The 12,958-nt window shown below is 41.2% G+C and overlaps 1 protein-coding gene across 1 annotated transcript in view; it reads left to right on the top strand.

Annotated features, from left to right (window-relative positions):
- The first annotated feature begins 6,910 nt into the window (after positions 1–6,910).
- Positions 6,911–12,958, top strand: part of LOC311606884 (uncharacterized protein) — an 83,706-nt gene continuing 77,658 nt past the window's right edge. Inside the window, exons 1-2 of the mRNA XM_084798281.1 lie at positions 6,911–7,025; positions 9,876–9,964. Of these exons, the coding sequence (XP_084654407.1) occupies positions 6,982–7,025; positions 9,876–9,964 (133 nt within the window). The 5' untranslated portion in view covers positions 6,911–6,981. The remainder of the gene's footprint in view (positions 7,026–9,875; positions 9,965–12,958) is intronic.

A 12,958-nucleotide genomic window follows, 5' to 3' on the forward strand; every position in this document is an offset into this window, starting at 1 on the left:
TTTTCTAATTTCTATTCATGGTGGTTTGAATGAGAGTGACTCCTTTTGTAGGAACCAGGCCTGACTGGGCTGCCTGCCTGTTTTGCTGTTTCATGTCCTGTTTCTAGCAGCTTCCATGTCTGTGTTTATCTTGGTTAGCTAGTCATGTTTACTGCTCTGAGAACACGCCCCTCCCTTCCTCGAGACTTTTCCTCCTGTGTGCGATCACCTCTTGAGGGATTTCACCTGGGAGGAGGACTCCTGTTTTGCTGCCTATAAGAAGGCTTTTTGGAACTCTGGAACGAAGAATAAACTGCTGCCACGGCTGCTGCTGCGGCTGCTGCTGCGGCTGCTGCTCTTAGCACGAAGGACCCGCTGTGTTAGTGTGTGTGTGTGTGTGAGTGTGTGCGTGTGTGCGTGTGTGTGCATGAGTTAAATCTGCAGCCACAAGGTCCCACCGAGCTCAGGGAAAGAAGGGAGGAAGCTGACGGATCGCCCAGGGAAGCTGGCCAGCGCCTCAGGAAGGTAGGAAATGGGCGTATTGGAAATAGGTGCCACATGTTCATCCACGGTTCTGGTGGGCTAGTGATTAAGGCGCCCGGAAAATGGGTGCCTCAGGTTCATCCACGGTTCTGGTGGGTCAAGTAGTGAGATTGTTAGAGGACCAAGGCACCAGGATTAAGCCTGAGAGTGTTAAAGATTTTATAAAAACAATAGAATTGAGTAGTCCGTGGTTTATGGTATCGGGAGAGCTAAATATCCAAGATTGGGATCAGGTGAAGTCTGATCTCCAGAGGACCTTACGAAATGAAGGGTCTAACAGTGTTCCTATCGCTACCTTTTCGTTATGGCATCTTGTTAGAGATGCGCTTAGGAGCGAGGATGAGAAAATAAGAGAGCAGCTCATGATTTGGATGCCTGGTCTCTAGTTGGTGAAACTGTTTGGAACAAGCATTATGGGGTGTGTCTTATAGGAGGAGATGTGTCATTCCTGTAACCCCACTCCAGGCCAGTCTCTCTCTGTCTTTCTGTCTCTTGTCTGTGTTTGTGTCTGTGTCTGTGTCTGTCTCTCTGTGTCTGTGTCTGTGTCTGTCTGTCTGTCTGTCTGTCTGTCTGTCTGTCTGTCTGTATCTCTGTATCTCTATTCCTGCTGCCTGTGGATCAGGATGTGAGCTCTCACCCACTGCTCCAGCACCATGTCTGACTGCTGCTGCCATGCTCCCTGCCATGATGGTGATGGACTAACTCACTCTCTGAAACTGTAAATGAACCCCAATTAAGTGTTTTCTTCTATAACTTGCCTTGATCATGATGCTTCACCATAGCAATAGAACAGTAACCAAGGCACCCTTGTGTGTGAACGTGTCTGAGTTTTGACTAATAAAATGGGTGGGTGGAAGTACTATTGACAACCTGTGTGCTTGGCTAACAAAATTTTTTCAAGGGATCCTCCTTCCTCTCATATGGGTATCAGTGCTTATAAAGAACTAAGAAGCCCGGTATTGATAGATCCAGTCTGTATACATGTTCATGTACATGCATGAAGTAGACACTGATCATCTTCCTCCATTGCTCTCCACCTTGGTTTTTGAGTCAAGATCCGTCACTGAACCTGGAGCTCTCTGAACTGGCAAAGCTAGCTGGGCAGTGATCTCCAGGTGTCTGCTTGTGTCTACCTCTCTAGGGCTATTATTACAGACACATGTCACACACCTTCTCCAATTTTTTTTCACGTGGGTGTCAGAGACTTGAACTTCAGCTCTTTATGTGGCACACATTTCACCAACAGAACCATCTCCCAGTTTCCCTAAAACTACACTTACTTAAAGTGTGCTTTAATCACCATCCAATTTTTCTTCTTTTCAGAGCTTGTGAAAGGTTTTATCTCTTGATTTGGGGTGACAATGTTATCATACATGTTGAGGTATTGGTGAAGACAGTAGAAGGCCTAGAGGCTAGAGGCCTGGGCCTTAGTGCAAGGCCTGTTGTTTTCTTACTGTTTAATCAGGAGCCGCTCATGTAGAACTTGCCTTGTAAGATGAATATTAACGCCATCATCACTTGCAACAGCCACAGAAATACCACATAGCACTCTAAATTTTTTCTTTATGATACAAGTGCCCTTATTATTCTCAGTTATATAGATGAAGAAACAGGGGTTAACTCTAAGATAAATAGGGGTTTACCCTTAAGAATTAAACAGAGGTCTATTAATAGTATCTAAGAATAATGTCAGAACATAGCACTTAGTATATAGCATCTAACAAATACGAAGTCATGTTAAGTCTTTTCCTCTTATAATTTTATGTCTTGTTTATCAAATCCACAAACAACACAATGAGTTCAACCAGACACCAGCACAGTTAACATGTTCACATGTCAAGGGCATGCCTTCCCCCAGCAGCTTTTCAATTCAGGCATAAACTCTCTACATTCCAAAATACTCACCACCACCACTCCTAGTCAATTTCTACCTCATTCACTTGGATCTATTTTTATTAACTGACAGTTTCTAGAATTTTCCATTGATGGAAGTTGGAGATGGTCATTTTATGCCCAATTCTTTTAACAGCTCAGGAAAGGTAAAAAAAAAAAATCACTTTAGCATCAAGCTACTGCCTAATATCTTGTGCTTTTATCCATAGACTAGAGCTACCTGCAATCTTAATCAGAGATTTTTTTCCCCCTACAATGAGTGGTGGTGAATACAGGATTGTGGTTGCTTAAGGTAATGAGATTTACTGACAATTGTGGGATCAGCTCTAAACAAGACATTTATAGCACTGCAGAAAATTAGGTAGGTAAGAAAGGTAGGTTGTAGGACTAATAAATAACATCCCTTAGACTTGATAAATTATTGCAAACATTAGCACACAACAACTGCACGAGGACCATACAAGATTGGCAATGTAGACAATTAGCTGTGGAGTCGGGGTGGGGGGGGGGGACACACCCTAGCACCTTAGCCCTTAATGTTCAACTATTGGCTGTTGAGAGAGTGAAAATCACTGACTTTCATTGTGTACCCATTGCTGAGCCCATCCGGCTCCAACTCATATCACCAAATCTGTGGTCAAACTGATGGTCCTGGTTATATACAGTGAGTCACAAAGCCTAACAGCTAACTATAAATCTGTGAGAGAGATTTCTGGGGGGCAGATAAGGACAGGGATGGTAGAGAGATTGGAGAAGGTGGCAGATGATTGTGGTCAGCATGCATTGCATATATGTGTGGGATTCTCTAAGATCAAATTTAATTAATTAAAAAACAATAACTCAAAGAGCAATATGAATTCAAGAAAATGAAATTACATTTAAGCTAAGTTAATCTCTGTGAATTGAATTGATATTTAAATTGTTTTCTTTATATGAATTCATTATAATTATCCAAAACATCTCACTATGCCGGGTATTAAATAATTCATGAATAAAGCTGAAATGCCAACATTAGTAGCACGGCTATGCACAGGGAAGAATTTGGGGCTTAAACTCAGCAATGATTGTTCTTCTTGGAGATTGAAAATTATCATAAGTATCTCAAGTTTAGGCAGAATGTCTGAGAAGGAAGAAAATTTAGGCATACAGCAAGTGATAAATTAGCTACCAAAATAAGATTTCAGAATGGGGATGGGGCGTGTTCTGTGGGCATGTTAAGAGCTTCCACATTCACTAGGAACCATCCCTCCTTTCTAGTGCATGTTGATGGCCCACTCTGATCATGCTCTATTGATTTTGTTGTTTTTAAAGCTGTGTGTTAACCTTATGATCCTCAAGGCAGTCGTGGCTGGCTCTGCAGTCTCTACTGTAGGTTCTTTGATATGCCTGAGACATCTGGATGTTTCTATTTCAGAGTGATCCCTGCCCAGGTGCAGGCATTTGATTGGTCACTGTAAGCAGACTGATGCAGCTGAGTCTTTACATATGCACGAGTAGCTGCCCGCCCTGCCCACTATAGAAAAGTGTACAAAGCTCAAAAGATCAACAGGTCTAGTTCTCTACCTTGTTGCTGTTGCATCATTTTCTTCATCATGATCACGATCGTGATTGGCAGCCAATCTTTTTTTTTTTTTAATTGAAAAATAAAATCATTCATATTACATCTCAATTGCTATCCCATCCTGTGCATCCTCCCATTCCTCCCTCCCTCCCACTTTCACCCCATTCTTCTTCCCTATGACTGTGACTGAGGGGGACCTCCTCCCCTTAATATGATTCTAGGGTATCAAGTCTCTTCTGCTAGTCTGCTATCCTTTGTCTGAGTGCCATCGGGCCTACCCATCAAGGGGACATGGCCAAATATGGGGCACCAGAGTTCGTGTGAAAGTGGCAGCAATCTCTTTACTGAGGACATGCATGTGGCACAGTAATTTTAATTAAAACTGTCTAATACAACTATATACCCAGATTAGCAGAGAGGCAATGCTTTTCTCTCTGTTCTCAGGAATTACTAAAGAACTCAGGGCTCTCAGTGTAGTGATGCCCTGCTGCAAAACATTCTTGGAAAAAGTTTTGCCAGTGTGGTAAATCCATTTTCAAGCCCTATTTTCTTCTGTGTTGTATCTGTAACTCTTGGATGGTCTTAATGTTGTAAGCAGAAGGTTATACCTACCAGAGGCCTTGTTTTTAATTACCTGAGACCCATTCTTCTTGTTGCATGGATGGAGGAGGGAGAGGCCTTTCTCCACCATCTTGTCTTTGGGTTCCAGATGCCTCTGTAATATAATAGAATGGGCAAGCTCTTCTAGAGGTATTTTCTGAGGGTATCTTGTTATTGCTTTAAGTTATAATAGCCAAGGATTTTCTGAGCCAACTCTTGCTGGACTTGGATATTACAACTCTTGACTCTTTTATGCTATTGTTCCAAGAAGTCTCCAGGAGAGCTATGTAGAAAAAGGTTATGAAGCATGCAGTCTCAAAATTATTATTGGATTTTTCTTTCACTTTACTTTGACTTCCTAGATACAATGTCTTGGAAGTCTTCCCTCCTTCCTCTGCCAAACCTTAATTTATTTTCTGTCACAGAAGAGAAGATGTTGCTTCTAAGAGTCACACGAAAAGTTAAATCACATGACAAGAATAAGAAAAAAATGCAAAGACCAATAATGCATAAAGAATATATGAGTCAAGTTTTCTTAGCTTGGGCTATGGATGAGAACACTGAAACCCAAGGGACTGAGTGGTTTGCACAGAGCAGAGCTAGAGCTAGGACCCTGGTCTTTCTGATTCCCAAACAACGAGCTTATAGCTGTAAATATTATCGGCTGTCTTCACTTGGCATAGGCATATCATTTGGGACAGCCTCTGAATATACAGATTTTTGACACCAGTGTCTACATCAAGAACAAATCAAAGTCCTACCAAACTCCCCCACACAGGTTGGGCCAGTAAGATGGCTTAGCAAGTTAAGGCATTTGCTGCTAAGCTTGATAATCACAGTTTAATCCTTGGGACCTACATATTAGAAGGAGAGGATCTACTTCCATAGCTTGGCACATTCACACACACACAAATACACATATATGTGCGCACATACACACACATATGTACACACATATGCACTTATGTATGCATGCACTCATGCACTAAACCAGTGTAATGAAATTGTTTTTGAAAATCCATTCAGGTGCACCTCTCAGGGCTCCTTGGACTGTTGCTGTCCATATTATTGCTGGTTTTTCCTTATAAGGCCAGGACAACAAGTTCCTATGATGTCCATACATTGATGAAACCCCCTTTCTTCTGAGTACTGTCTTTCATTGTAATATGAGGGCAGGAATGGACTCACCCCAAGGGCTCAGGTCTCGGTAGGCACTGTCCCATTGCAGACTCTTGATTAATGTTTGCTATATGAATAGAGATGGATCTCCAGCAGCCACATTTATCAGAGTAATTGCCAATTCACCACTGCCTCAGAAGGCAGCAGGGCCATGCCAGAATGACCTGAGATAGTTCCCTAAGCAGAGCTGCTCTTTTTCAGATTAGCGGCCACCATTTGACTTGCAGGGAACCAATTTGTAGGGTAGCTATTGAGTCATCAGGAAACCTGGCCTGAAAAGTAAGGACAAATGAAGTCAGAAGGACTGCTATATTGGCTCCTTCTGCAACCCTTGATGGAAAATGCATAGAATGTGCCAGTTTGTAAGAAAGGAGAAACAAGAAGACACAAATAGAAGGAGCGAGAATGTGGCAAGTCTCAGTATTGATGTGATTCCTAGATGAGATGAGGGATGGGTTGCTTTTGAGAGCCTGCACTGACAAGACATCTGCTGTTTGAGGTAGCTTAAAGGAGCCTCTGATTCTAGAAAAGCCAAAGGAATCCTCTCTGAATTAGCAAAGGACATGGATGTGCTTTAGTTACACTGACTTATCTCTGCCTGACAAACCATCTAGACTTGACCATGCCTGGCCTGCTTGGGTGTTTTTCTCGTTCTGTTCAATCAAGCTGGACCTTACTACTGCCCTTGATCTTACCAAGAAAGTGGCTCTGTGGCATTTTTTTTTTACATGGAGGTCTGAGGTCCATGTGGCTACTGAGCTGAAGATGTGGATGGCGGAGGATGTTAGCAAGAGCTGTCTTCCCACAATCCTCTCTGTTGTCCCAGGGCTCCCTATTTATTCTGCTGTGTCTGACAGTCTCTGCTGTCTCTTCCCAAGGTAGCAGCTAGCCTTTCTTGATCTGGTTTGCTCTCAACATGTACCTCCCCATGTTTTACATGGCTTCATGCTTCTTTTTATCATCTACAATCTCCCCATACCAGCAAGAGCCTGAGTCAACAGTGAACGTGGCTCCCATAGGTTTGTCTTGAAAGGGATTTTTGAAATCAATGGCACATTGGTAATTTATTTTCAAAGAATTGTTTAGCTCTGATGAATACAAAACCTTAACTGGAGTTGATCAAAACTCATTTCTTATTTCCTTTCTGCAGCAATAGAAGAACTCTGCATTCTAGGACTGTGCTGGCTAGTTTTATGTCAACTTGATACAAACTAGAGTCATCTGAAATGAGGGAACTGCAATGGAGAAAATGCTTCCTTAACATCTGGATGTAAGGCATTTTCTTAAATAGTGATTGATGGGGGAGGGCTCAGCCCACTCTGGGTGAGGCTACCCTTGGGCTGGTGGTCCTGAATTCTATAAGAAAGCAGGCTGAGGAAGCCACAAGGAGCAAGCTACTAAGCAGCATCCCTCCATGGCCTCTGCATTAGCTTCCGTGTCCAGGTACTTTCCCTGTTTGAGTTCCTATACTGGCTTCCTGAGATGATGAACAATGATATGGACAGCTAAATCAAGCGGCATTTGGTCATGGTGTTTCATCAGAGCAATAGGGAGCCTAGCCAGGACAGAGGCCTACCATCTTATCAACCTATCTTGCATGGATGAGGACATTGAAGAAGAAAAAGGACAAAACCTTTGTCTATTTCCATATCTACTAATGAACCATTAAATCATAACCCTTGCCACATATCTTTCTACTGGAGAACCCCCCAGAACCCACCATTTTATTGATATATAAACACTGTGTTAATTATGTATAAACTCCATACTTCTTAATTGTATCTTGATGTTAATAATAATGTAGTGAGGCAAAACTGTAGTGGGTATGTGTGTGTGTGTGTATGTATATATGTATATATAAAATTTCATTTAATCTTTCCATTACCTCATAAGTTGATTACTGCAGTCTCCATTTTGTAAATAGTAAAGCAGGCTAAGAGAGATTAAGCAATCATCTTGATTGCAACTATCACGTATTAAGTGTTATTATAAGCCAGTTCCAAGTGATCTGCACATAGCTATTGAATTTGGCTTGCAACACCTTTACTAGGAAGATTTATTACTAAGTGAATTGTCTGAGGACACACAGCCTCTGTTTGGGCTGACTCCCACCACTCTGACAACTGTCATGGAGAAAACCCACATGTTCCTAAAGCAGAGCAGACTCCCATGTAAAAATGCATGGGGAATTTCACAGAGCCAGCATTAAACATACAAACACATTTAATGTAATTTGTTCCTAGACAGATAGGAAACTGCAAGATGGAAAAAGTGGATTTCGTGTTTGTCTCCCAAGTATGAATGCTTAGCAGCCTGGGGCTTAGCAGGTGTTATTAGACATGTAAGTGAATGAACATAAAATAATTCATTGCTCTGCCATTGACTACTTTTGTAAACTCGGTATGAATTTTGTTTCCCTGCTTTGCTTCCTCCATATAAGATATTGAGAAAAGAATAGAAACATAGACACAACCCGTATCACTGAAATTACTCTTGATGCTGACTATTTGTGTGTGTGTGTGTGTGTGTGTGTGTGTGTGTGTGTGTGTGTGTGTGTGTGATATTTAATATTGAACCACTGCCTTGGGGAATCCAGAGGGCTAGGAGAACAATGCTAGACCTAGTCTTACACATTTAGAGTAATTTCCCCTAAACATCAGGCCTTAGCAGGAATAACCTGTATTGTTCAAGACATTATCAATTAAACAAGAACTAGAAGGAATAATATGGCACTTCTAGTTCGTGGGCTTTTCCCCTCAGGATCTTTTCTTCCTGGCATTAGGTCTATGACTGCTTTGCTCCCTCACAACTGGGCCTTTGTGTTATAATCAAGGTTGCTCCCAGCAGACATGAAATCAAGAAATTGTTCTGAATTGTTTGTGCAGGTCCAATAAAATTACAGGGCATCAAAATCAGTAGAGGAAGATAACAGCCAATGAGAGGAGGGAGGGAGAGGGGAAGGGAAGAGGAGGGGAGGGGAGGGGAAGGGGGAGGGGGGCAGAACAGCCATTGCTGTTCACCTGACAGGGGACTGATCCCAGCACGTAAAGGACTCAAAACACTAAACTCTAAGACATCACATAAATAGATCTAAAAAAATTATGCAGATGAGCAGGACAGGTTTTTTTCAAGTTAAAGAAATACAAGAGGTCAGTAAGTAACTGAAAATGTTCAATATCTTTAGTCATTAGGGAAATGCAAACCAAACTACATTAAGGGAGAGGGGCTCACACTACATCTTTCCTTAGCTGTGAACTATTGGCAGCTCATAGCTGATAGGGAGGGAAAGTCCATTTGCTTCATGGCTGTAGCAGCTGGTAGCCTCGTCATGCTGCATTAGATGGCCCTCCACCTATGTACACACAGGCAGCAGTAATCCGACACAGTGGGTTTCTAAAAAGTTTAAAAAGGAAGACATGAAATCAAGAGAGTTGAAGAGAGGCATCTGGAGGAGAGAGAGGGGGAAGCCCAGGGTGGATATGATCAGAATACATTGTCTACATGTATGAAATAACCAAAGAGTAATTAAAAATCACCACACTGAGATTCAATCTTTCCCCAGTCATAATGATTATAATCAAGAAAACAAGCAGCAAATTCTGGTAGGGATGGGGTATGGAGAGGGGCTTAGATACTGTCGGAATGTAAATCAGTATAGCACCATGGAAATCAGTATGGAAGCTTCTAAAAAGAAAAGTGGAACTACCATACGGTCCAGCTATAAGAGTTCTTCATGTGTATCTGAGTCAGCTTACTGTAGTGACACTTGGGTACTCATGTTCCTTGTAGTGATAGCACAAGGACCAAGCTATAAAGACTCAATCTAGATGTCCATCAATAGAAGAAAGGATAAAGAAAATGGAAATACATTCACTGGGGTTTATTCTACTGCAGAGAAGAATAGCATTGCTTCCTTTGTAGAAAAATGCACGCGCTAAGATCACCACCTATCAATGAAATGAGTTTCACAAAGACAAGTATTGCATGTTTTTTTTCTTATATATGGAACTGTGGCATGGGGTCAGAACAAGAAGTAAGGGGAAGTAGAAGAGAAGAAAAGAATATGAAAACAGTTTAATCATATAGTCCTACACCCATGTTTATGTACCCATATTTGCAGGTCCCTGGACCATAGGGAACTTTCCAGTGGCCATACCCAAGGAAAAAAACTAACCTTCTGTACCTCAGTATTCATCAACTACCAGTCGGGTAAGTGTGGCCAATAGTATCGTGTAATAGATAGAAGTGTCACGATGAAGCCCTCTACTTCATATAATGTAAAATTTTAAAGATTGTAATAAAAGAGAAAAAGCTGAAAGCAATAAGAGAAATCTAGCATTGTGATCCTCTGTTTGCTAGCTTCAAAGATGAAGGCAGGGACCATAAGCCAAACATGCAGGCAGTGCATAGGGCTGAAAGCCATTGGGTGATAGCCAGCAAGGAACCAGGGACTCCATCACTTCATGGAAGGAAATTATTCTAATACTGTGAATGCCAACAGACAAAGAGATTCTACTCTTGTTTCCAAAAAAGGAATGCAATTCAGGAGGTGCCTTATCTTCAGCCTTGTGAGACTTGGAGTAGGGAAACCACATAATGTACCAGACTCCAAACCTCGAATGCTTGTGAAGTAACAAGCTTGTTATGAGAACACAATCCGACTACAAAAGCAGGAGCCACTCCTAGTGCCTCAACATGCAGGTACTTGGCTACTCTGCTGCAAATAAGCTGAAAAGCCTAAAAGGAGACACTCAGGAAATCCAGTGCTTGGTGAGAGTGGGTTGAGGGTGGGGGTGGGGTGGCCTGCACCCATTGGTTCTAGTAACAAAGGGAACAGTTTGGATTGCTGAGCTGGAGTGGATGAACAGGTGGCATCCAAAGAAGTCCTGAGTCCTGCTGCTGGGGATATTGTACCTGGTAGGGAATGAGAAAAATGGCTTCCTATTAGCTAAACCTAGTGGAAAGCCAGCGGTCATAGAAGCCTAGGAGAATACAGCCAGCAAGAAAGAGCAGACCAGAGCAAGGCTGGGGTGTGGGGAGCAAGGTAGGGAGCCCAAGATGGAATTCAGATAATAAGTCTAACACAAAACCACATCTCTTTGGAAATTTGTGATGATTCACCTTAATTCCACATCATATATTTTTTTCCTGGTAAGTTTTGAGGCTATGTTATTATGCCACATTAGTCATGATTGTTTTATCTTTGATGTAAAGGAAAACGTTGCTATTATATTATATAGCGATGCGTTTTAAATCTGGGAATGCTTTTGATCTTTATTTTTCTGATATAAAGCCAGATTCCTTCCATTTACTTTTTTCCTGATATATAGGGTCCCCCTCCTTATCTTTCTGTATTCTTTTATCTCATATGCATTATTTCGATAGAGTTCTACAAATTCTTATGTATCCCTTTCAACTGGTGGACATGCATATTTATAAGTTTTATATTATTGATTGGTTTCTATTTTTTTTTTTACATTTAACTTACTCTGCATTTTAATTTGTTCTGCTATTCTGTGTATTCTTTCCAGAATTATCTTAGTTTAAAATTGTCTTTTGTCATTGTTTAGAGACCATATCTCACTGTATAGTACAGGTTAGCCTCCAGCTTGGGACTCTTTGGTTTAGCCTCCAGAGTGCTAGGATTACAGGTGTTCACCACCATACCAGGGTGGAATTCTTCCTACTTGCCTATTTCCCTACAATTTGAACTTGCCTTTCTAGATTGACTCCAAATTAGCCTTTCTACTCTTACCCAGAATATTGCAAAGATATTAGAAACATCCTCTGAAACTGTGTTCTGGTGTTTACTTCTATATTTTGTTTTACTTTTGGTAATGTGTTCAAAATATTTCCATATATTTAATGCTATATACAGGTTATGAAATAGGATAATATAAGGAACATTGTATGGCTGCCCCCAAATGCATGGTTTAAGCATTACTCACAAACTATTACATATGTTACTCTATGCTACCCTTAATTCCTTTCTGGGGGAAACACTCCTCTGAGTTTTGTGTCATTTAGCTGGGTATTTTAGAAATATGTCCATCACATTAAGAATAGAAACATATATTTATTTATTTATTTATTTATTTAGGTTTTTCAACACAGAGTTCCTTTGTGTAGCCTTGGCTCACCTGGACTTGCTTTGTAGACCAGGCTGGCCTCAGACTCACAGATCAAAGGTGTGTGCCACGATGTCTGGTGATTTATTTCTATTTTATTAATGTGTGTGTGTGTGTGTGTGTGTGTGTGTGTGTGTGTGTGTGTGTGTGTTCCACATGTGTTTAGGTGTCTAATCCTTCAGTGTTGGAGTTGGAGTTATATTGAGTTGTGATGCTTGATGTGGGTGCTAGAAACTGAACTAATATCCTCTGGAAGAGCAGCCAGTGTTCTTATGCACTGAGCTATTTTATTTATTTATTTATTTATTTATTTATTCATGCTTAAAAACTTTTGTTAGGGGTGTTAATATGTTATAATCAGTCTTGCGACTTGCCTTGATTTTTAAGCTCAACACTTTATTTCCAAGAATATATATTGTTCTACGCCATGGCATTTCTTCCCTGCTCAGCACTACATAATGCTGATTTGAGTGAGAAAACCATGGCTGTATCCATCACCCTGCTAATGGGCATCCTATCTCTCATTCCTAACTCCTATCCATTGTCTTGCTGGTAGGTACCCCTTTGCAATGTCCCTGCCTTTTCCATGAGGGACAAAGCTGCCACAAGCACTTCTGCCATCAGGGAAGCATACTGAGGAGTGAAGAACTGGGCGGTTGTTGAAAACTGTTTGGCATTGTGTTCCTCCTTCCTGCTTTAGATCTACCACTTGCTTACTATTCCATCTTGATTTTTAGACTTCCCATATGGACGCCTTTTCCTTTCCTTGAATCGTCTTCTGAGAGTTATTTTAATGACGATCGTCACACTTTCCCATCTCAGCTATGAAAATGTTGGCAGCCATCACCTTCCCCTGATTAAAATGTGAAAAAAAATCCTCTTTGAGGGAAATTGATAACTTTAAAGAAAGAACTCAAAGATGATGAAATTTAGGGTTCTCTCTCTCAAGGGACTGAGTCTCTGCTTCTTGCCTTAACATGAGTCCTTCAGGGCCCACAGTACAGAGCAATCAACATCTACCATCTTAACTGAGAACAGTCAAAGATGTATTAAAAAGGATGATTAAAATGGGAGA

Source organism: Acomys minous (genome assembly GCF_964271855.1).
Source record: "Acomys minous genome assembly, chromosome: 10".
Taxonomy (NCBI): domain Eukaryota; kingdom Metazoa; phylum Chordata; class Mammalia; order Rodentia; family Muridae; genus Acomys; species Acomys minous.